This window comes from Erpetoichthys calabaricus, chromosome 17 (genome assembly GCF_900747795.2).
Source record: "Erpetoichthys calabaricus chromosome 17, fErpCal1.3, whole genome shotgun sequence".
Classification (NCBI taxonomy): domain Eukaryota; kingdom Metazoa; phylum Chordata; class Cladistia; order Polypteriformes; family Polypteridae; genus Erpetoichthys; species Erpetoichthys calabaricus.
Window position 1 is genome coordinate 29,793,072 of NC_041410.2, and position 26,177 is coordinate 29,819,248.

Below are 26,177 nucleotides of genomic sequence, written 5' to 3' on the forward strand. Positions count from 1 at the left end.
ATTCACCCCGGAAGGACTCCAGGTGTATCCTGAGGGCTTCTGTAGCCACACCCCTGTGTGGCGGAAGCTCTGTCGGAATATCCGGAAGTCCTCTGGGTGTCCCCAATACTCTTCCCCCCAGCACTTCCGGGTGTGGCGGAAGTACTGAGGTCCAGGGCTCCCAAGGCATCGGGGCACCCCCTGGTGGTGACCACGGGCCCCTACAGGGTTGAGCTTCCATGCTCTGTACCCGTGGCCCCCAAAGCAACCAGGGCGGACGCCCCCTCATGTTCTGGAGGAGGCACAAGCCTTCCTCCGGTCCTCCTGGGCATCCCCGGGTAGGAACCCCAGCCGGGTGCCACAGTGCCCCATCGCAAGCGAAGACCCGTTGGTCCGAGCGACACACCCCGTTAGGGTGGCTCAACCCCGAAGTGGGTCCCACTCTCTGTCCAGGGTCCGTTCTGGCACCCTGGAACTCTCTTCTTCGGCTCCCCCTCCGATATCTACGCTCCCCGCTGTTCAGTGCCGCTCGTGCCTTCGCAGCCTCCGCCAGTTGAGGGAAACGATGGTGCGAGCAGACCCGTCAGACACCAGCAGAGGTGCAGGAAGCCTGCAGAGAAGGTGCCAAACAGGCAAGTCACGGAGTGCCGTTAAGGGAGGAGAGCGCTGCCAGTGCGCGGCACAGAGGGACGTCAGGTGGTGGCGTCCAGGCAGCGCTTCTGCCCCTCTTTCTGTTTTGGTTACAGGGCCGGACCCCGGATGTGCAGTAGGGCCTGCTTCGTGGAGGACCTGCCCTCTCGGGATGGACCGCCGCACTGGAGGACTCTTCACTGGCGATGGGGCAGCCCCACGACCGGCGGAGGCTATGAAGGTGCGAGTGGCGCAGCACAAAGGGGCGCAAAGACCTCGGAGGGGGTGCCGAAAACACGAGTTCCAGGGTGCCGGATTGGACCCTGGACAAATAGTAGGACCTACTTTGGGGTTGTACCGCCCTCATGGGTTGTGCCGCTCAGACCGACGTGTCTTCGCTGGCGTTGGGGCACTGTGGCACCCGGACGGGGCTCACGCGCGGCCGGGACGCCCAGGAGGACAGGAGGAGGGCTCATTCCTCCTCCAGAACACGAGGGGGCGTCCGCCCTGGTTGTACTGGGGGCCACGGGTACAGAGCTTGAAAGCTCTACCCTGTAGGGGCCCGTGGCCACTGCCAGGGGGTACCCTGATGCCTTGGGGACCCTGGACCCCAGCACTTCCGCCACACCCGGAAGTGCTGGGGGGAAGAGAAGAAGGGACACCCGGAGTGCTTCCAGGTACACAGCCGACACTTCCGCCACACTGGGGAGTGTCGGTGGAAGATTGCCGGGGAGCACCTGGAGCACATCCGGGTGTGTATAAAAGGGGCTGCCTCCCTCCAGTCATTGACAAGAGTCGGGAGGAAGAAAGATGATGTCGGGAGGATGGCAAGGAGGCGGCCTGAAGAGAGAGAAGGCATTGTGTTGTGGCGAGGTCTTTGGGGTGTTGAGCACAATATGGACTTTGTAAATATTGTAAATAAACGTGTGTTGGGTGACATGAGCGTGTCTGCCTGTCTGTGTCTGAGGCAGTCTCCACATGGTGTTTAATTCTTTTTCTATTCTTATTATTTTGATTATTTGTTATTTTCTTGTTGTCCTTTAGTCATGTATATTTAATTGGTTATCTATCCTGTGTTTTGTGTTTTGAGCCCAACGGGAACGGCTCCCAACACTACAGTTGAGGTGGACCATCCTCGGCCAATATAGGGTGTGAGATGTGCTGAAGCATTAGCTCCTGTTTGTATCGATCAGTTCCAGATGGATTTTATTTCAGATATTATTTATTACATGTATTTACTTAAAATATGTTTTTAATCCAAAGTGACTTCAGCCTCAACATAATCGAGTAAACATCAGTCTGAGGGATTGTTTGGGAAAAAGTGTTACAGGACAAGGTGACAAAATTGATTATCACAAGTGAAGAGCTCAGAACAAAAATTCAAGCGAGTTACATCTCCTAAGTTACAAAACCAAACACGTGGACAGAAATTCACCAAACAAGAGGACCTTCAAATGCTTCTTAAACACATTAAAGAAGTCAGAAATCTGAATGGAGGTGGGTAGCTCATTCCACCAGTAAGAAGCTACACATTACATCTTGCCTGAAGAAGGGGCCTGAGTTGCCTCGAAAGCTTGCATATTGTCATGTTTTTAGTTAGCCAATAAAAGGTGTCATTTTGCTTGTCTTCTCACTGGATCCATAATGGCTAACATGGTACAACACCCTAGTACTACTGAAAATCTCACACAAAGCAGAGCCATTCGGAAAGAGGACTTGTTCCTAAGGCGAAACACCTCCGGCTGCCCTTCACTCTGCCTGAAATCCAGAGGTCATATTCTGTCAGAAACTGAAGGTTAAAAATCACAGAGAGACTATCTGATGACAATATATCAGTCTTTATGGTCTGTGCAGCTCTGCCATTGGTGGCACAGACCACCGTGGTCTCGCGTTGGGCTGAGCAGGTCTGTTCTAAGTGCGAATTGAATACAAAGAGCCTTCCACAATGAATTATCATTGTAAATAGTGTATTTCATAAAGTGCTTTATGTCAAGGTATTAAGTTTTTATTTTTACACTGTGTTATCTCTGTCACTCATTTCTTCACTATATATAGACTAAATCCAATAGGAGGCGCTCTCCTGAGATGCCAGCTGAGTACCTTGTGGACAGCGTGCCTTCCACTCCAGAGCAAGACCAGCGACAGCGGCGACTGCCCAGTGAGGCCAGCCTACACCTTCCATCTCCACAGTACACACCTGTGCAAAGCCCGGAGCCCCTGCCTTCAACACACGTGAGTGAAGTGGCTAAGAGTGTCGCTTGTGGGAGTGCTGAGGGCAGTGAGGGACATGCACCAGATGAGTGGGTCGAGGTTGGACTAATAAGCCTCAAGACAGTTGAATCTGAGGTGTAAGTCTGTGACAATTCAAGGCTGCTGGTGTGCTAATATGACATGAGGATATTTGGTTTGTCTTCCCATCAATTTCCCACAATTTAAACAGAGCCCAAAACTCAGCTCAGTTTAGATGAAACTTTGACACCATGTCCCCCCACACTTTCTCCTCAGCGCTCGTGATGGCCACATAGTGACTGTAGTATGGGAGATTTAGGAAAATGTACTGTCAGCGTCTCATGAGTGTGATGGTGTCCAGAGTTTAGAGTCTACAGTTTACCAGAAATGTTCCTATAGGTTTGCAGTCCCTCCTGTACGATCCAGTAGCTTTCAATATGGTTTCAGCCATGTTCTGATCTTTTCTGCATTCATGATTGATAGGAAAGTGCTCATGTCTTGGAACATTTCTGCCATTGCCATAACTCGTTCTGAGAAAGAGGTGCTTGGATGGTGTTGTGGGCAACATGCAACACAACTGTCATATGCTGAGCATTGAGGAAAAACAATCAGGCGGGTAAAAAGTTCATTCTACTGACCTAGGGGCACATCCATGATTAGTATCCGGGATTAATGAATATCATATAGATCAGGCGCGCTGGACAGAAGCATTCCCCAGACACTGCTAAATGTACTTCATGCTGGTGGTGCTTTCATGCATAGGCTGGCAAAATGCAGACATTGATCATCTGTGAATCGGCACCCAGTGTCGACTCTTTATTAACCTCACAGATACCCAAGAGTCTTTTGAAGCCAGCTTGAAAAGTTGCCATAGAGATGACTTTCATTCTTTTGCACATTGCAATGAATATGTGAACAATGAAAGAGCTGGAGTAACCGAGGTGATGTGTTTATGAAATTGGTGACAAGATCTCACATAAACAGGATAAGAGGAGAGAACAGCACCAGGACCAGTGGACACTGCAACACATAACCCTCTGAACATTGTGTCCCCACTCATGCAGGACATTATGGTGTGTATCAATCGAGTCAGCAGTGGCCATGCCTTAAACTTCTCCACATGTCAGACAACTCACAGGGAATGGCACAGCCACCAGCCCTGGGCTGCAGCACCGAGGTGGTGGGTTGAAGTGTTCATTTCATTAAGTCACACACCTTCACTGTTTCACTAACTCCACCAGTACAATGCCCTCCTAGTAGCGATTGGCACAAACTAAAGGGTTATGGGACACAACTACTGTTACATCTCGTTGTGCTTTACCATCATGACAGTTCAGGAGATGACAAAGGCTTGCTGCTTTGCCCTTTTTCAAAATACACGTGGAAACCCGAAATATACAGACAGCCTGAGAGGCACCTGCAAGGCTAAAGGATCAGGACTAATGCTGCACTCACACACTGTCAGAGAATTCTGAGCTCCTGCTTGTGACATTTCATTTTCCCACTTCGCTGTGTTCATGTAGGTTTCTGGTCAGACTATTCAGAGAAATGCAAGGTCACTGTTAAGTTGTATGTTGTTATCCAAAAATATAAAGGTATACACAGTTTTTTGTGAAAATACAGAGCAAAATAAACCTATTAAACATGCATCACTTCACTCTAAATGCTCTATATGGAATCAACCAAAAAATGGCATTTCTGCCTGGCTAGGTTATTTGTTTTTATTTTATGCTAGTTGAAGTACCCAGTGTGGCTCAGGTATATTTGTAGAATGGGTGAAGGTAAGAAAGCAAATATTTGTGTCTTTTTAAATGGTGACCCTGTTGTTACTGCTTGCCGTCTCATCTGTCATCCACACTGCCTGTCTATCAATGTCTCTAATCATGTGAGTCAAAAATTTGTTCTTTTTATGTCCATTTGGATTCCAGAATTGTGGTACCTCATTTCTGGGTTGTAACCATGAATGCTGTCATGTCTGACTTGCCCTCTTAGTTCAAGATGGAAGGTTTGTAGTGCTTAAATTATGAAGAAAAACCAACAAAGCAGGAGTTAAACACCCTTTGATTTTCCTTTGCGTTGCGCTGCACTTCTGTTCTTGATTAGGCCTCACACAACACCCTCCTTATCTGCTAGTGGGCCTTCAGCCTGTTTGGATGTTTCATTTGCTCTGAGCCAACCAGTGACACTGATGTGCAAACTGTACCACACAGGGGAAAAAAAAGAAAAGAAAAATCAGAAAACACCTGAACCCCCCAGGATCAAAATTGTGTGATTTTGGGCTCGAAAGTAGGCTTTCTTGTCTGTATAGTCCTAGAGAGCAACAATGCCAAATGTGTTCCAGATTGGTCAAAGGGTACAGAATTGTATAGGGAGCTTGCAGACAGACAGAAATCGACTATTTTCGATATATAGAATACCCATCTAAGACAGGTTTAAATTTAAATAATCAACGTGGATCTCAGCATTATCCAACAGGTGGTGCATCACAAACATTTGAAGGAATAAGATGCATTACTACAAATATTTGTAATGTGCCATCTGTTGAAATGACAAATGCCATTGGTATGGGATTCATAAAAGCAGTATTTATTTTGTGATGTGCTATCTGTTGGAACGATTAATGTAATTCATTTTATTACTATAAAAGACTGTGATGCACCACCTGTTGGAATGACAGAGACATAGTAACCAGATGGACACACAGATTCACAGTCACACAGACACTTATTCTTTTATTATTGTGGACAATTGACTGAAGTGAAAGGTCAGTGTTACTTCACAAATTGGAGTTTTTGGGAAGGTTTGTTTACTCCAAATTGTCTGACTTATAGCTCCAAGTCTGTAGTGCATCCACCTCGGAAACTCATATTTACTGTATATCTTCTAGTATGTGAACACAGCATAAGTTACGACAGTTGTGGAGCAGGGCAGGATTAAGACCTTGCTGAGTCGGAGCAAATTCGAGGTTTAGGCTCTCTTGACTTTTTGTGTGACAAATCTGCTGTTGCTCATGGGTGACAAGATGCCTACATGTGGAAGCTGCGCAGAGAATGTACTCCGTTTGATTCATTTCAGTTTATTTTTGTATAATGCTCTGAGCGCTTAACTTTTAAACTAATTTTGTTGGGACTGGGTGTAAGTGAGATGTAGTAGATTTCACTTTAGAAATTAAAGTTATGACTTTCTGTTTTCAAGTTAAAATTACTAAAGTGGTATGTACAAGGAGCGACAGGTCTGACACTGCAATGTTTAGCTTATGGGGAGATACTGAAATCTGGGGTCTTATATTGTCTGTCATTAAGGAAGTTTATATAATATTTAATGGTAATACCTGTGGGTACTGTATTTTGAATTGTAGTTCAGATTTCTAATTTATTAGATTATGTACTGTTCTACACAGTACACCGGGATTATATCGGTTGTAATCTACTAATCTAGAATTGTAGACCGAGCAGGCTATAAAGAGAGCTTCTATGTAAGGTTTAAATCTGTCTATGCAGTTTGGAAGATCTGCAGCTTTGTTTCTTATTGTTGCAAAACTTCTTTCAAAGTCACATTATAATTAGATGTCAACTGATCTACATTGTTCTCCACAATTATGCTTGAGTTTCTCAAAATATATACAAACTTGGATGCAGAGTTACAATCTAGATTTCACACTGCTGTTGTTTTAATCTATTATTGTATTGGTAAAAAAGATGGCAAACATAACTACTGTAAGTAGTGATCAAAAATAACTTAATTTAATGGAGGAATTTTTACATTTTAAATATCATCTCTGTATGTAATAAATTTATTTAATGTGGGATTATGATAATTGCTTTGTGGGTGTAAACTTTTTAGAATTTGCAACTGAATTGTGCCATTCTGCTGATGAAGACTTTGTTATTAAGTTTGAAATGCAGAACTCACAGACTGAAATGCTGAACTGGCATCAATGGAATTGTTTGACTTGGTTAAGGTTCAATAGTTTGTTTTAACATTCTGATTTGATTTGGTCAGAGGTATTGACTGCTTTTTTATTTAACAAAAGGCTTGATGTGAAATCCATTCAAATGGTACATTCATTCTCTTAACTCACATAATTACTTACTGAGTGCTTTTAAAGGGAAACAAGGAGGCACGGCTCTGCACTCACAGGGTGGCCATAGCTAAAGGAGATATAAACCAGAACAGAGCCTACTTAGGCGATGACATAAGCTGCTGTGTGCCTCTAGAGAGGCCCTGTAATGAAGAATTGCACCACCTGGAGTGAAAGACCATCTTTAAACTACTGCAGCTACAAGAGTCAAAGTTATATACTTTACGTAGTATTTCTGCCTATGCTTCTGCTTATGGTATTACATTTAGATTACATTGAATAGAAGAACAGTTTGCCTTTGCTGCTGTTCTGCCGGTGGTATTTCCAAGTGAAGATGCTACATATTGTAATAGTATAGTCTGGTGTATATAATCCCACATAACAAAAAGCCTAATGTTTCTGGTCAATGTAAAAAGAAAAAACATTTTCCACAATAATACACACTGTGAGTCGGGCCATTGACAATCTGCCAAAACCCTACTGAGTTTAACAGATGAGTAAACCATTTGCTGAAGGTGTCAGTTTCCACACCTACTGTATGTTGATGTTAATGGATAAGTTTCATATTTTCCAAGCCTAACATTTCTTTACAAACATAGTACATATGCATTTGTCTCACAACATTGTGTTCAAAAGTCCCGCGCTGGCATTTTACATTGGAATTATCGGTTCATGGGTAAAGCCAGAAAACAAAAGCCTTAAAACTTGCCAAATACATCCATTTCTCAAGCTAAGACAGTTTTCAAATATTGATTTGCATTTATTATACACACACACACACATTGCAAAATAGCCTATTCATGTCATTTTAGAACAAAAAATAAAAAGCATTAATATAATGAGATTCAGCCATTTTGAAAGACCAGCTATGCACACTACCTCAGCAATTGTAGTCTTCTACAACAAGTTTTGCCATTTGCATGGTATCCTCTCAAAAGACAAAATCACAGCAAACTTTTCTTGCCATGTGGTTGGTTTGGATTTGATTTCTCTCCATTATATAAAAAAATCCTGGGACGAGAAGAGACTTTTTAGTCTGAGACGAGACGTGACTTTTTCAAAGAGATGTTTTCAAGTCCTGTGAGACGAGACTTTGTGCCAAGAGATTTAACCACACCAGGGGCCGAAAATAAAAGACAAAGAGTAGATGACAAAGTAGAATGTTGTAAAGAGTTTCAAAAACGTTGGAGCAAAACACATACAGAGGAGGTTTGAGATAATGAAAGTACTAAAATTCTAAAGTCTCAATAAAATTTTAGTAAAGATCACATTAGTGCAAACAAACGGAAATTATTACTTGGAGAAATAGCAGAACAGCGAAAAGAGATTGAATATATTGTTCGGATTTAAACTTTAAGTCGGAGACTTATAGATTGTCTAATTAGTGTTGCCATCAGGAAAAAGTAGTGTTTCTTCCCAATGAAGAGGTGTATCTGTGAGAATTGAAAGATTTGTTGTTTGGTGAAAGTGAAATCCACACACAGTATGCGAGCGGCAGAGATACGAAGTTGCTGGCGCGTAGTGCAGGCAGGGGGGTTGGTGAGCAAAGTGAGCAGAGGGCGAACCTCCCTAGTACTTCCATATTTATGTGAGAACTCACACAGGTGAACAGAAATCTTATCCTTACCTTGAGAAAAATAGAGCAAGAAATATGCGATAAAACGATGATTATTTCCAGATCACTTTTGTTATCACAAATACTCATTAGAAACTCAGAAGGCATGTTTTCTTTAATTGAGCGTCAAAGTGGAAATATTCAGTAAGTTTTTAGGCTTTTATTTTCTGGTTTTGCACCATGCCCCATTGCCTCCATTGCAAAAACACCACAGTGGGCAGAGCATTTTTAAAAAATTACTGAAAATGCTGGACTTGGAATGCAATTTTGTGTGAGAGATGCATTTATGACATGTTTGTGAACAAATAACTTTAACTTGAAAAATACCAAGCTTATTCTTATTCCACCTAAATTATTCTTACATACAAAGTCCTTAAATTTGATTTCCACTTTTTATATAGACTATATGAACGTTTTTAACTATTAACTTCACTGAAATGATAAAACAATATATACATATATTTGCGCACTAGCATCCCAACAATGGGCTCACCCACCTTTATCATAAACTTCAGTCCCACTTTCAGACTTTTATGTTGAGGGCCCCACTTGTGGTTAGCGATTGTTGTGACATCATAATCAAACTGGCCCTTTCACTTGTGTGTGTCCTCAAGTCATGTAATGGAAAAGAAAAAATAAATGAAACAAACAGACCTTCTCAAATCACATCTCACTTCTATTCAATGCCTCCAATCTCGTTTACTCATCTCTCTGACCTTCACCATGTGTATCTCCTTTATACACCACAACTCACATCATCTAAATGCCACTTTCTCCAGCAGTTGACTAGGCAGTAACAGCATCTTCAACCCACGGATTGCTCTACTCTCTTACTGGTAAGCCTTAGTCTATCCACCTCTCTCCCTGTTACTGACTCTTTGATTCAACACCTTTATAAATTCTCCCATGTGCATAATACATAATCTTTGCCTGAATTGTTAGAAGTAGTTTCCAGTTCATCACACAGAATTATCCCAAGGCCAACTCCTCAACCAGAATCTCTTGATTTATGAAGGAATGTGTAAAACCATTTGGTAGAGCCTCCGCTAAAGGCATACTGTGTGATTTTCTAGGAAAGGCTTCAGTAAGAAAACAAAAGTCAGATTTTGTACTTAATGTAATATCATTTATTTCTAAGAGTCAGTATTATCATGTACCAGCTACACTAAAGGATCAGTGTTACAGAGGTGGAACACCAACTGGGAAGACTCTTTCAGTCCGGACCCACTTGATGGTCAGTGGCACACCTGCCAGCTTTGTGAGAGGTGTTGGTGTTCTCCTATCTCTGTGTGCATGAGCTTCACTGCAACTCAGGTGGTGACATCGTCTGTCCACTTGTTCACTGCTAAACCTGACTATGGAAAATAAAAACTGTTAATTGATGTGAAATACCAGTTAGGCTGATTATGGGTTGGATTGAATCTTATAAATGTTGTTCAGGCAGCTGTGGGGTGAGACAGGAAGCTAAGTATGCAAATACCCTACATCAGTGGTCCTCAAACTGTGGGGCAGGCCCCCCTAGGGGGGGCGCGAAGATGTGAAAAAAAGAAAACAAGAATTGAAAATATGAAAAATACATCTATTGAAACCAAAACAAATTAATTTAAACTACATTCTGATACTAGAAAAACAAATATAGAGTTAGATTAATGTCGATAAAAGTTAAGTAGGTATAATAAAATATGCATCTATGATATATCATTAATTAAAAAAGAACAAATTGGTATTAGTGGGCTCCTTTCAAAAAAACGTTAGGGGGGCACGATTAAAACTGTTATGAAAACTTGGGTCACAAATACTTAAAGGTTGAGAAACGCTGCCCTACATGATCTTCTGATGAAAACTGATGAGCATGCAATGAAGAGGTTGAGAGGACTATACAATGGAACTGTGATGTTGGGGGCATTTGCGGCATAGACACAAGCACACTAGAAAAGTTATCTCAGAAACCCAACAAAAGTTTAATCTTCAGGCTGAAACAACGCTGACTGTATAAACAGAAGAGAAATGGCATTGGGTTATTCAGTATGTACAGATATGTGTTGTATTATGAAAGGGATGATCATAAGGAGAGCTGCACACAAGCTACACTCGGGGGTCTAAGAGGATGGTGGGAAAAAGTGAAGGAATGCTGCGGGAGTCTGGCAGTGATCAACAGAGAGCACCTTCTGGGTCTCCTTGTCTTACCTTTTCATTTCTGTGATTTCTTTATCTTAGCCTTTGGGGGGCACTCAGAAAACCTGGTGTCATATATCTCCATAAAAACACCATAATAAATGAGAACAGTAATTAAAACGGAGGATTTGCACCCCAGGGGTCTTGCTGACTAATTGTGTGCAGCCAAGCAGCAGGGGAATTTCTTTACAAGCCTCTGATAAATGAGGGTTTCAATATTGTGACAGATTGTCGGCTGGCGAGGACAGCGCCACCCGCGTGCTGACTGGCCGACAGGCCACATGCTTACATTGCAGGTCCTTTTTATACTCAAGTACCTTGTTCAGTTTGGTGAGCTTTATTTATTTATTTATTTATTTGGTTTTTTTTATGACTTAGTAGGAAAACATAGGTCACTCTTCTTTATATTTAACATATAAGAAGCTGTACCACACATATCCATCACAGAATACCTCTTGAAATCACTGAGCTTTAAGGTTTGAAGGAGACCAGCTGAAGCATCATGCCTATATAATGAGGCCAGGTCATTTGTCTAGGGGGTGGAGGGGCTTGTATTAACCAGCATACTCATTAAACTGAGGGGACAAGAGTAGCTAATGAGGAGAAGACATCAAAGCGATGCATGATTCAGGTCACCAGACTGTCCACTTGTATTTGCACAAACAAAGGATGTAAGGCTAGAACATCTTATTATTTATCCAAAATGGTCAGTGACTGGGCCAGTGCTCATTTTATATAACACATTATTTCAGGCCAATCACCAAGAAGGTATTTAATTCTTCTTCTTCTTGTAGTAGTTCCCTGAAGCAACTCTGCCACCATACACAGGCAATACAATAATAATAAACACAATAAATCAGTGCAAATCTCTCCTTCACACCTCCCAGCAAGCTCTGTCCTCTACCGCCTAACTCCGGCTCACTTGCTGGGTCTCCAACAGTCGTTTGTATAATGTCTGATGGAGAAGTTGAGTTTTCTGTCAGCCTGAAAGTACTTTGGAACTTCGGTCCGATCCTTGGCTACAGAAGCTGGCTCTTGGGATCTGGAATGTCACTCTCTCTGCAGGGGAAGGAGCCTGAGCTAGTGCTTGAGGTTGAGAGGTTCTAGCTAGATATAGTCAGGCTCATCTCAACGCACAGCGTGGACTCTGGAACCAGTCTCCTTGAGAGGGGCTGGACTCTCTACCACTCTGGAGTTGCCCCCTGTGAGAGGCACCGAGCAGGTGTGGGCATACTTATTGCATCCTGACTTGGGGCCTGTTCATTGGGGTTCACCCCGGTAGATGAGAGGGCAGCCTCCCTCCGCCTTCGGGTGGGGGGACGGGTCCTAACTGTTGTTTGTGCGTATGCGCTGAACAGCAGTCTGGAGTACCCACCCTTTTTGAAGTCCCTGGAGGGGACATGGGCAAGGGGCACATGGGCAATGACAGTGAGACCTGGAAGGGCGTGATTGGGAGGAATGCCCCCCCGATCTAAACACGAGTGGTGTTTTGTTATTGGACTTCTGTGTTCGTCACGGATTGTCCATAACAAACACCATGTTCAGGCATAGGAGTGTCCATATGTGCACCTGGCACCAGGACACCCTAGGCCTCAGTTCGATGATCGACTTCGTGGTCACATGTCCTGGACACTCGGGTGAAGCGGGGGGCGGAGCTGTCAACTGATCACCACCTGTTGGTGAGTTGGCTTCGTTGGTGGGGGAGGATGCCGGTCAGGCCTGGTAGGACAAAACGTATTGTGAGGGGCTGCTGGGAACATCTAGCAGAGTCCCCAGTCAGAAGTAGCTTCAACTCCCACCTCCGGCAGAACTTCGACCAGGTCCCGAGGGAGGTGGAGAACATTGAGTCTGAATGGGCTATGTTCCGTGCCTCTATTGTTGAGGCAGCTGACCGGAGCTGTGGCCGTAAGGTTCTTGGTGCCTGTCGTGGCAGCAATCCCCGAACCGGTTGGTGGACACCAGTGGTGAGGGATGCCATCAAGCTGGAGAAGGAGTCCTACAGGACCTTTTTGTCCTGTGGGACTCCAGAGTGGCTAACAGGTACCGGCAGGCCAAGGGGAATGCGGCTTCGGTGGTTGCTGTGGCAAAAACTCAGGTGTGGGAGGAGTTTGGGGAGGCCGTGGAGAACGACTTCCGGACGCCTTCGAGGAAATTCTGGTCCACCATCCGGTATCTCAGGAGGGGGAAGCAGTGCAGTGTCAACACTGTATATGGTGGGGATGGTGCGCTGCTGACCACGACTTGGGATATTGTGGGTCGGTGGGAGGAGTACTTCGAAGACCTCCTCAATCCCACTAACATGTCTTCCAATGAGGAAGCAGAGCCTGGGGACTTGGAGGTGGGCTCTCCCATCTCTGGGACTGAGGTCACCAAGGTGATCAAAAAACTCCTTGGTGGCAGGGCCCCAGGGGTGGATGAGATACGCCTCAAGGCTCTGGATGTTATAGGACTGTCTTGGTTGACACGCCTCTGCAACATCGCATGGACATTGGGGACAGTGCCTCTGGATTGTCAGACTGGGGTGGTGGTCCCCCTCTTTAAGAAGGGGGACCAGAGGGTGTGTTCCAACTACAGAGGGATCACACTCCTCAGCCTCAATGGAAAAGTCTATTCGGGGGTCCTGGAGAGGAGGGTCCATCAGATAGTCGAACCTCGGATTCTGGTGGAACAGTGTGGTTTTCGTCCTAGTCGTGGAACAGTGGACCAGCTCTACACTCTTGGTAGAGTCCTGGAGGGTGCATGGGAGTTTGCCCAACCAGTCTACTTGTGTTTTGTGGACTTGGAAAAGGCGTTCGACCGTGTCCCTCAGGGGAATCCTGTGGGGGGTGCTCCGGGAGTATGGGGTACCGGACCCTCTGATAAGGGCTGTTCGATCCCGGTACAACCGGTGTCAGAGCTTGGTTCACATTGCCGGCAGTAAGTCGAACCCGTTTCCAGTGAGAGTTGGACTCTGCCAGGGCTGCCCTTTGTCACCGATTCTGTTCATAACTTTTATGGACAGAATTTCTAGGCGCAGCCAGGGCATTGAGTGGGTCCGGTTTGGTGGGCTCAGGATTGGGTCACTGCTTTTTGCAGATGATGTTGTCCTGTTTGCTTCGTCAGGCCGTGATCTTCAGCTCTCTCTGGATTGGTTCTCAGCCGAGTGTGAAGTGGCTGGGATGGGAATCGGCACCTCTAAATCCGAGACCATGGTTCTCACCCAGAAAAGGGTGGAGTGCCCTCTCAGGATTGGGAGCAAGATCCTGCCCCAAGTGGAGGAGTTCAAGTATCTCGGGGTCTTGTTCATGAGTGAGGGAAGAATAGAGCGGGAAATCGACAGGCAGATTGGTGCGCCGTCCGCAGTGATGCAGGCTCTGGATCGGTCTGTCGTGGTGAAAAGGAGCTGAGCCGAAAGGCAAAGCTCTCAATTTACCAGTCGATGTACGTTCCTACCCTCACCTATGGTCATGAGCTATGGGTAGGGACCAAAAGAACGAGATCGCAAATACAAGTGGCTGAAATGAGTTTCCTCCGCAGGGTGTCTGGGCGTTCCCTTAAAGATAGGGTGAGAAGCTCGGTCATCCGGGAGGAGCTCAGAGTAGAGCCGCTGCTCCTCTGCATCAAGAGGAGTCAGATGAGGTGGCTCGGGCATCTGATCAGGATGCCTCCAGGACTCTTCCCTGGTGAGGTGTTCCGGGCACGTCTAACCAGGAGGAGGCCCTGGGGAAGACCCAGGACACGCTGGAGGAACTATGTCTCTCGGCTGGCCTGGAAATGCCTCAGAATTCCCTCAGAAGAGCTAGTAGAAGTGACCAGGGAGAGGGAAGTCTGGGCATCTCTGCTCATCTCTGCTCATCTCTGCTGCCCCAGTGAACCGATCTTGGATAAGTGGAAGAGAATGGATGGATGGGTGGATACTTGTATTTGAGTGGCTCAATTCTTGGTGTAGCTGTCTTACAGCTCCTCAAACCATATTCACTTTCCAGTTTGGACACTGTTAGCATGCAGTTTGCCCATGTTTACCTGAACCCACTTTGTTTTTAAACAGATACTTCCATTTCCAATCCATTGCATATTCAGGTAACCAGTGCTTATGGGTTTACCTGGCATGAGTGTTTATGTGTGTGTGAGTATACTTTGTGATGGACTGGTACCACAGCCAAGGCCGGTTTGTGCTTTGTGTCCAGGGCCTCCAGAGTTATATTCAGCTTCTGCAGTTTAACAAGTGGATGGACATGTAGTCCTTTATTGATAACGAGCTTTGTGGTGTTGTCTCAGTTGAAAGGTGCTATATAAAATTAAAGCTGCTTGTCTATCTGTCTATGTATTTTATACATCATCCCCTAAATATATCTCTTTGTGGATCAGGACATTGAAGGCCAGCACAGACTTTCGCTTTGTGCTTGATCAAGTGGCTGAGGTAAAGATATTGAAAAAGAAAGGCATGATTAAAATGTTGGCAACTTTGCCAAAGATGCCTAATGCACAAACTGTTACAGTGAAAAGACAAACCTATACAAGATCTTGAAGAGTGTAGTGACAGAATACAAATCCATTTGTAGTAAGCAGCTGGATGTAAGCACCTCATTGAGAATGCAAGCCATCACACTGAGGCCATGAATAAAACCCCAGAACAGAAGACTGAGACAGATTCCCAGAAGGGATGAGGATCTGGACAAGACTCCAAATTGTGTTACTCTTCAGGGTGCCACCTGCTGACAGCATCTGGTGTTTTGAATGTGAGCGTCCTAAACTTCTCACCACATCTGCACATAATTGCTTCTCTTCTGCTACAAGACCTTTCCTTTTGCCTTCTTTTCTTATTGCTCACTGGTGTTCTGTGGGTAGCCATTTGATGACGCAGACATGTGAAGCACTGTATGCTTAAATGAGGTTCAAGCTATAAAACCCCCTCTGTTGTTCTTTCCAGATTGTCCATGTGATGCTTGGCAGCGTACTGAGAGTGTTTAAACTGTTGTCTTAGTTTTAATTACGTTGGAAATTTATATCTTGCCAAGATGAGTGAAATAATTGCTATTAAAATGGAGGATTAGTAAGTATACCCTTAGGGAATAACATTTTAAAAATTAATAAGGCTGTCCGAGAGACCCACAGACTTCTTTTCATGTGCTGGAAAATCATCTTAGAAGAAAATATGGGATTTTTAATAATTGAAGACCTCGGCACTCTTGATGAGAAACATCAGATGAATAATCAGAGTAATGGGACTGGCCCTCAGGCAGGGATTTCCTTCCTATTTCTGATTCATTCTGAACACTAGACAAGGGCTTTACCATCAATTAGCTGGCACTGCATATAGTGTCTTTCATCACAAGGCACTATACAAAACCCAAAACATTACTGACTGCCTGTTAAATAGAGACATTACAGCACCACAGTCCTCTTAATGCCAATCTACAAAGTGGACGCCTCACTAGCTCCCTCTGCTGTCTGGGTAGTGATGTCTCCTATACACAGGGAAATATTTAGAACCAAATAATGGTAGCAAGGTCCTTTCATGAACAAAATACTTTACTATCGTAAATGTATAATATTTTTGTCTGAACCTCATGAAGTAAGGTGGCAGGATGTGTAGGGGTGAGCACTTCAAGGCAATGGGTTCTCACTCTGAAATAACACTGGTCTCAATGTGCTTGTAGAACATCACAAAATAAAGCAATGTCTTCTACTCACCTCAGGTTCACTGAGCTGTTCGCTCCTGGGTTTGGGTGTGCAACCATGTTAATTACATGATAGTTGCTGTGCATGGCTGCCCTAAACCTAATGACTCCTGACTATAATTAAGAGGTGTAAAGAGTTAGCAAGCGAAACCCTCTGAAGATAGCCTGCCAGGACACCACATGAGAATAAGTCTGAGGCAGATCAGCAGTGGTTCTGATGGCAAGTGACACAGTCTGAGGAGACCCTCTTTCTGTGTATGTGTGTGTGTGGTGACATCGGACATCTGTTCTGCTAGGTTGTCATGGCTGCCAGCGGGAGACGGCCATTTTCTCTAGATCTATAATATTGCGTTGGATGTCACATAGACGTGCACATTGTTTCTCTGTAAGGTAGTGCCAGCGAGCTGGTTGCTCATGTTGGGCACAAGGTGATAGGCCTTCTGTTGCCCATCTGTTCTGGTTGGCCTTACTCGGCTCATGCTATAGAGGAACACTGTGCCAGGGGAACAGCCTTTGCTTTTTGAGTTTAGTTTGGTGGCTGGTACAGTGTTGCTGGTTGCACCCACCCTTGGCCTCACTATGCCAACAGGAAACCCATCTACTTTTTGTTTTTGCTGTTGTAATAACCAGCCAAATTCAGCAATGGACATTTCATACAAGACATATTCTAACACCTACTGTACCTTATACAAAGTATTCACCCCCTCGGAGGTTTTCACATTTTATTGTTATACAGCATTGAGTTCAGAATGGATTTAATTTGGCTTTTTTGACTTTGATCAACAGAAAAAGACAAATTAATATCAAAGTGAAAACAGATCCCTGCAAAGTGATTTATTTCCAAGTATAAAATGCAAACTATTGATGGCACAAATTTTCAACGCTTGAAGTCATTATTTAGTAAATGTACCTTTGGCAGAGATGACAGCCTTGAGTCTGGGTGGACAGATCTTTATCTGATTTGCACATCTGGACACTACCGTTTGTCCTCATTCTTCTTTAAAAAAACTGCTCCAGCTCTATCATGTTGACCATGTGATTATAAATGAACAGCTTTCATCAAGTGCAGTCACAAATTCTCAATCGCATTGAGATGTGGACTCTGCCTTAGCTACTCCAGGACATTCACGTTATTGTTTTGAAGCCATTCCTGTGCAGCTTTATGCTTTGAGTTGACATCTTACTGCAAAACTAATCTTCTAAGGTGTAGGTTTCTTGCAGACTTCATCATGTTTCCAGAATTTCTGTGTATTTCTGTGTAAGCCTTCCGAGGCCTGCTGCAGAGAAGCATTCCCACAGCATGATGCATGATGCTGCCTAACGGTGGGGAATGGCATGTTAATAATGCGCAGCATAACATGGCCTTAAGTTTGATGACCAAAAGCTCAATTTTGGTCACATCAGACCATACACAGAACGTTATTCCAGCTGACTTCAGACTCTCACATGTGCCTCCTGGTAAGCTCTAGCCAAGATTTCCTCTGTGTTTCCTCTTTGCCACTGTCCCATAATGCTGGTGAAGCACGCTGGCCACAGCTGCTGTCCCCACAGTCTCCCCATTTTTGAGAAACACAAGTACAACATGTAAATTAAAAACAGACATACAATATGAAAACAGATGTGTAGTGTGATGTATTATTTTATGTGTCTTTTAAAGTATAAAGTAACTAGAAGACCTGACAGGCTGATATGTAGGAATGTAACTGTTAGAAATGTCATTCCGGAAGGGAGAAGTGTTTCAGAAAATTAGATATGGATTAAAACGCAATAAAGAAGGAGGATACATTTTGCCAAAATACAGTATAAGGGTTTCAGAAGGGTCATAACACACATAGGGAGTAATTGGCCACATATCCCCTGTAAGACCCACATTCAGACACTGATGAACACCGAAATAGTCTGACCTACTAAACGGAGTGGGATAAAGTGTGTCACACACGTGCGCAATGGAGGTCAGCTAAAGGGCTCAAATGAAGGTATTTCCCAATCAGACCAGGGGGTGGCAGAGTGCATTAATCCTTTCTCTCGTCTCCCCACAGACCAAATGTGTGAAATTCCACCTGACTCGCATGAAGATGTCACTTCTGGTTCCAGCCCAACAACTTTATTTCCTTTCCGGTCCCAAGATCCCTTCTCTTCCAGCCATCCTACTTTATATCCACCCTGTTTACTGACCTGTGCAGCTCTGTTTTGGACTCTTGTCTTTAAAGACCCTTTTCCTGAACCTTTTTTTTTCACATTTTGCATCCAATTCTCAAGTATACAGGAGGCTGCCCCAAACCTCTTTGTGTGTCAAGGCTTGATTATTTACCACAACTGGTGTAGTCGGCACAATGATGGACTCATTGAAGGTCTGGGGCGGAACAGGAAGTGATGTCTTCATGGGAGTTGGGTGGAATTTCCTGCATTTGGTCTGCAGGGAGACAAGAGAAAGGATTAATGCACTCTGCCAACCTCTCGTCTGATCTCGTCTGAAGGGAATTACCTTCGTTTGAGTCCTTTAGCTGCCTCCCATGTGCACGTGTGTGACAAGTGGAATACCTAATTGAAAGGAATGGGGAAAGCCATGAAGACCCAGCTCAAGGATCAATTAAATATGTAAGCTCACACTAACATGATAAAGCTAAATATGGATCAATGCCACTTATGCCATATTGGTGCTCATGCTCAGAAGCTTGTCTAGTATGAAAGGACATGTTAGATGCCGCATTGTCCAATGCACAGCACAGTGAAGATGCTCAGGAATAGAAGCTCTTTTCATGTCACCCTTATGCGGGTACGTCTTGATCCGAGGAACTGTGGAGCAGTGATGCTAGGGCATCCTGTGGAGGTGTTTTAACCACACGACACTGGGATGCATGAGTCTATGCAGGATGCCCTTGAACTTTGAGAGTGGTGGCCGATGCCATATCAATAAGACCTGAAACTGTAGGTCTCTACCTGGGAATAAGATTGTTCTTAGATTGCTTGCAATTAGGCCCAGTCATCAGGAATTAAGCAGATAAGTTGACTCAGTGAATGGCGCTGGAAGTGCTCCAAATAAGCAGTACTCAAACTTCTGCTGCTGTGTCAACTAATATTTATTTTATCGATCTTTACAACGTTAGTGCCTTTGCAGGCCACTTTTAACAAAAGTAACCAAGCAGGTCATCCCTTTGTTCACTTGTGCTTACCTTCTTGAGCACCAGCCTTCTGAGGGAATTGCAGAGAAGCACCAATACTTTATGGATAATTTTCACAGTAATAATGTTGCACCTCACTAGTTTGCTGCTTCATCCTCAAGATTGAGACCCCACAGAAGATGAAGTGTTAATGTATTTTCAATATTGTACATGCTTTGGAATATGCGGATGTGGCTCTTATGTTACATTACATTACATTGAGCAGGTAATGGACTTGTTACAGAGAAATATACAGATACATTCATAGAAACATGCTTAGGATTCAAACTGATTTGTAGCACAGCAGAGTTCATTATGTCACTAAATTCCTCCAGCTCCTCTCATGGTAAGAGATTTACAGTCAGTCAAAAGTCACGTTTTCTTTACAAATATGAAAGGTGTGAATTTCATGGAAATGAGCCAACTGCCTTAAGCTACTTATTCAAGTTCACCAGAAAGCACTTAGGCCAATTTTGTTACTGTCACTCATCTCTGGCCATTTGGGAATTTTTTGTTTAGTTTCTTTCCTTGTCCATTGCCTAAACAGTTTCAGCATCTTCTTCTCTTTTTTACTTGTGTGCTGTGTCACACTACAAGAATTGAATGGATATCTAGTAAGAGATCATGCTTAAATTTAACTAATGCAGATACTGAATTTCTTTGCCTCTGAGGGTGGCAAATATACAACTAGGAATCTCAGAGAATAGCTGAGCACACAATTCTTTCCCGACCTTTCATTCGATTCTAAATTGCCTATTTGGCTGAGATTGGACCATAATGTCTGCTCACTTTGGAAAACAATCCGCTGTGGAGCACAATGGAATAAGCCACACTGTCTTTTCTGAACTTTTATGTTAACATTATGCATAAACTTGTTTTGATTTGTTACTGTTTGTTATAATTATTTTATCAGATTTTTATGCTATAATTTTGTTCCATGACAGACACCTCAGTTTTGTCCCTGTTCTTTGTTAGTAACATCCACGGTTGCTAACACGTCACTACCAGAAGTCCTATTTGATGAGGCGAACATGCATTGTTCAAGTTTCTGGATAAATACTAAACATATTTTGCAATGCTTGGTGAGTTCTTAGAGGGTTTATTGGCATCAGATCTCTGTGACTTCAAATTTGGATTAGTTTTGGGCTTTGAAATTTAGTCTTTGTTATTCTTCTGGTGGGTGGCACAGTGGCACAGTGGGTAGCGCTGCTGCCTCGCAGTAAGGAGACCCGGGTTTGCTTCCCGGGTCCACCCTGCTTGGAGTTCTCCCCGTGTCTGTGTGGGTTTCCTCCGGGTACTCCGGTTTCCTCCCGCAGTCCAAAGACATGCTGGTTAGGTGCATTGGCGATTCTAAATTGTCCCTTGTGTGTGCGTGCCCTGTGGTGGGCTGGCACCCTGCCCAGGGTTTGTTTCCTGCCTTGCGCCCTGTCTTGGCTGGGATTGGCTCCAGCAGACCCCCGTGACCCTGTAGTTAGGATATAACGGGTTGAATAATGGATGGATGGATGGATGTTCTTCTAGTTTTGACTTCATTCCATTTCAGACTTCATTTCACTCTCGTCCTCAGGTCCATTTCTTACAGCTCTCTGCCTTCTTAACTTTCAGCCTATTCTTCAGTCTTTTTATATTCTGTCAAGGTAAAACAAGCACAAAACATCAAACAAACATCTGTGCTGGCTAGGATGGTTAACAAGCCTCTCCTACAGTAGCACAGTTCAAGACATTTGCCACCCTTCTTTGCTAGGAGCCACCAAATGTTCCTCACTGTGTGAGGAGGTTGGATGCATTGTACTTCCAGCTTAGCACTCTACTCCCTGTGATTTTTCTAAAATTACATAAATTAAAACTATAATCCTACAAATGAAAATTGTAGGAGAAGTCACAGAGTGTGACTAGCCTTTGCACATGTGAGGATTCCTGACCAGTTTTAGAAAGTAGCTGACCTAGGAGAACCCCTCACAACTGGACTTTAAACCACCATGTATGTATGTATGTATTGTGTATGTATGTATATATCTTTCTACATCTATCTGTCTATATGTCTGTTCGCTTTTCACGAGAGAACTACTTAACGGATTTAGATTGGGTTGTTTCTATAATTTGCTTTGACTTCTCTCACCGTGCTTAGTATCATAGTTCGCTTGCAGTACTGATTTATTTGCGTCAAGCCGAAAGAGATGTTGCAGGCTGAGGAGGAGGGGGACAGGTCCTTCCTCATTCACTCGCCAGCCTCTGTCCGAGTTTCTCTACCTCTCGCCAAGTGTTGGAGCGTACCTTGCCTCTGCTTAACTAGTAATACCTGTTTGTTCAACAGACATTATCATCTACAGATTGTTAAGGAGTAATGTTTGACGTTTTTGAGAGAGAGATCAGAACTACGTTTGTTTTAGAGGGTAGCTGCTATTTGCCAGAGATATCACAACCATGTGTTTTTCTCCCGGGGGACGCTCTCCTATCCGAGCTGAACACGATCAGATACAGTGGCAATGTTTGACGTTTGAGCGTACCTACCTTCTGCTTGGCCAGAATTATATTTTTTATTGGTTTTTAAAATTTGTCCTGTGTTACTACTATATGGGTGGAGCCACAGAGGACAGCTAGTATTGCAATAAGCACAGGAGAGTCACAAAAAGGTTTAGGGATGGCTATCTCATATACTTGAAAAAACTCAAAAAATGAAGGCAAAATAAGCACGTCTTTACAGACAGGAGTCCAAAACAGAAATAACTAACACAGGTGGATCTGAGATATAAATATGGTGGCAGCAGGAAGAGGAAGGTTCAGGGGAGGTTCAAACTGGAAGTGATGTCATCTGTAGGAGGGTTCTGGAGACCAGAAATGACTTCATTGGGGGGGTTTGGGGACTGGAAATGGCAGGTTCTTTGGCTGGTCTGCAGAGCAACAAGAGTAGAAAGCATCAGATGACAGCACCAATCCCCAGTCCGGCTGTTACATAACAATATTTGACCCCGTAAACCCCAACACACACACAACACACAGAGTGGATTCAAATGATATTCAGACTCTTTCACTTTCTGCACACTTTATTGTGTTTTACAATTAATTTTAATAGGATACATTTGCCATTTGTGCCCATTAATCTAGACTCAGTAGCCAATAATGAGAAAGTGAAGATATCCTTTCAACAAATTTACAGTTGTAATGAAAATGAAAAACTGAAACCTCCCATTTATATACAGTATGTATTCAGATTCTTAAAACAGTACTTTGTTGAAGCCCATTTGGCAGTGATTACAGTTTCAGTTCATTTTGGGTAAGTTTTTACAAGCTTTGCACATCTGGATTTGGGTGGTTTATCCCATTCATTCTAGCAGATCAGAGTTACTTGACTAGGTTTCCATCTTCCCGGCTGTTTTGTCATGGTAAGGTCCTGGGTGACCCTATTTTCTCCTTTATGCTCATTATTACATTGACCTTAACAGAATACCCAAAATTCCATACTCTTACCTTAATGTCAGGGTTGACTGGTACTGTAGTGCAACACTTCCCCCTTTCTTTTACCTTTATAACCTCAGACATGGCAGATCAGGCAGTAGAAAAAGTTACAAATGTATTTTCTGAATTATACATAATATACCCAAAATAATAATGAAAGTACAAATGTAATTATTGATTAAAATAACGCTAGCTGATAATACGCTGTCTGTCTTATTATTATCTGGTCCAGCCTTTTTTTTTTTTTTTTTGTGATGTTGTCTGGCATGGCCATTAGATGGAATGGCAGGCAGGATACCCTGTCTGAATATGGCTGCTGTGGGAGATGGTCTTCTCAGGATGTCAAATGTCTCTGTATCGGACTTAATTGAAATGAGATCCTGTGGCTTCTTGACACCATCTCTCAAATAAGTGGATGTGCAGCTCCCAATGACTCAGCTCAAGCTTGATTTAGCCCCCTGTTCAAGCCCAGGCTTTCCTCCTGGAGGGAGAAGAGATATAATACTTTTTGCCTATTCCTTCAATTCCAGGCTGTGCCAGCCTGTTAATGGCCTTTTATCTCAACGTGATGCAGCATGTCAGGGGTTCAAGGTGAATCACGGTAGCTGCAGGATTTTGTTTTAAAATAGCGCTGCTCATATTCCGTGAATGTAGGTGTGCAGGGGAGATGGGCAGCCACGGAGTGCTTAATGGGGGAATTGACCAAAAATTATTCACGTGCTTGAGCCAATCCTCATTAGTACTCTGTGGATCATTAAAGGCAGCAACTACATTCACTGGGATATGAAATGTCCGAGTAAGTTAGAAAAGAGGGAAATTGAAAACTATCCATCCATCCATTATCCAACCCACTGTATCCTAACTACAGGGTCACGGGGGTCTGCTGGAGCCAATCGTGGAACTAAAAACAAGAGAGAGAACAACAAAGCAGAATCAAGTCAAGCCGGCGTAAAGTGGCCATGGATGCCTTGTGGTGGAGCAAAGTGAATGACGTTCCAGGAGCAGATCAGTCCTTCTGAGCAGTTAGAGCAGGGGTAATTGGGGGCTCCAGGGCTCCTGTAGTGACATAAGGAGGTGGATGAAAGCAGAAGCTGCCCTTGATGGCTCCCAGTGAGCACTGAAAGAGGTGGCTGTGATGAGAGCCAGTTTGGAGAGTGTGCTGAGAGACCTCTAGGGTGAGCAGGGGAGATGACAGGGAGAAAGAGAGAGAAGCATTGGGGTTATGATGAGAGAATTGATTCTGACACTGATTTTAATCTTGGTGTTAGCTATTTATTTCTGGGTTTTTATCTCTTCCATGATTCTGTTTTTACAGATGATTACTAACTTAAGGCTTTTTTGAAGTGTACTGCACGTTGGACATTGATTGTTGTTGCACTTTGCCCTTTAGCAAATTTAAAGCTCCTGTTGTGGCCTCACTTGCCCTAGTCTGTCCTCAGTTACAAACTAATGATGCTCTGATAAGTGGGTGATGCCCATGGCTGCGGACACAGAGCATCACACTCAGCTCAACCGTATTCTCTCAGGCTAGCTGATCTTTCAGTTTCTGATATTTTATCTACACTAATTCTAACCTGTAGTAAATACAACAATTAGTTTCTAAACTATTATTTTTTTTTCTAAGTTAATTTTTTTTTCCAGTAATATTATTATAGTATCCTCATGGCACCTGCACAAACTACAGTATTTGTCCTTACAGCTGATTCTCAGCTCCTAATGTAGATATTTAATGTGAGGCAAGTATTTTTAACATGCACTGAATCTCCGTGAAACCGTCTCATTTCCTGCTCGAGAAGCAGAAAGCACATCTTTATAAATTAATTGACTGTAGAATAACGGACTAAAGAGGGGCATCATTCTCTTGAGGAGTAAAAGGCAATTAGATATTTTTTTATTGGCGGGGGTTGCCTGGAAATTAATTTTGACCTTCTTTGGTATCACATTTACTGCTTCTGCCAATGAAATGATAAAGAAGGAAACTTCATTAGAATGTAGGGTGCGGAGCCAGCCGGCCGGCGATGTCCACTCACTACTGAGTGATTGATTTTAGTGAATATTGCAAAGCAAGTTGTAGTCACGTGGGAGCAGCTTAATCTGATTTCTCTTTGTTGCTCACTTATTGCTGAATTATTGTCTTTCACTGAGTAGGAGATATTGCTTTCTAAATCGAATGTCTTGTCCATGGAGCTTTGGCCAAGATGGGGGGTTGAGTGGGGCTTTAATATTTCTTCATAGTTTCTTATTTACTGTTACTTTTATTAAGACTTTATGACATAAAGATGTGATTGATTAATGCCTTCCACTTTCACATGATCGATATTCCGCTTTTCTCAGTTAATAACGCTATAAACAACACTACCATATCGGGTGGGAAAAGATAAAACTGTACATTATTTGGTATTTTGATTAATCCTAGAGCACAGAAACCAGAGTGTAGATAGGGCTGAGAAGGGGGTGTAAAATGAGGCTTCTTGGTCTTGATACCATTACTGTGCAAAAAACATAAAACAAAAAATACCTTGATTTTTAACACATGTCTATTATCAATCCATTCATCTCCGTCCTGCACTTTGTGACTTTAACAGGCCAATGAAGACCCTGTTTATGCTGCGCTATTATGAAACATTTTGAAATCTTTGGGGTTTACAATGTTTGCTTTATAAGATGTTGTTGGGCATTCAAGTGACAGACCACACTAACCCAGTTCCTGCAATGCAAATGATTACATGATCCAAGGTCTCAGCATTTTTAATGCCATTTCTTTAAACAGAGTCATTTCTGGTACTGTTTATTTAACAGACACTTCACAACCATGGCAGGAGGAATCTACAGCTTAGCACTAACATAAGCTGCACGCTATGAAACATAACTGAGTCATCTGGGTTTGAAACCAGGGTGACACGTAACGAACCCATTGTACCACACAGTACTGCGCAATGTCCTCCGGAATATACTGTATTTCACCACATTGATTGAATAAATGAATAAATGCTTTGGCACCTTCATATTATACTTGAGGTCATTTTCCCACATTCAAATTGGGAAATTTGTTGCATATCTAGTACAAGTTTATAATATAATCTTCTTCTCCTTCTTTCTGCTGCTCCCATTAGGGGTTGCCACAGCGGATTTTCTTTTTCCATATGTTCCTGTCCTCTGCATTTTGCTCGGTTACACCTATCACCTGCATG

General features: G+C 43.4%; 1 protein-coding gene across 2 annotated transcripts in view; it reads left to right on the forward strand.

Annotated features, from left to right (window-relative positions):
- Positions 1–26,177, forward strand: part of ccdc33 (coiled-coil domain containing 33) — a 309,934-nt gene that overhangs the window by 19,667 nt on the left and 264,090 nt on the right. For both annotated transcript variants that reach the window (XM_051920613.1, XM_051920615.1), the window contains exon 6: positions 2,665–2,841. In XM_051920613.1, the coding sequence (XP_051776573.1) occupies positions 2,665–2,841 (177 nt within the window). The remainder of the gene's footprint in view (positions 1–2,664; positions 2,842–26,177) is intronic.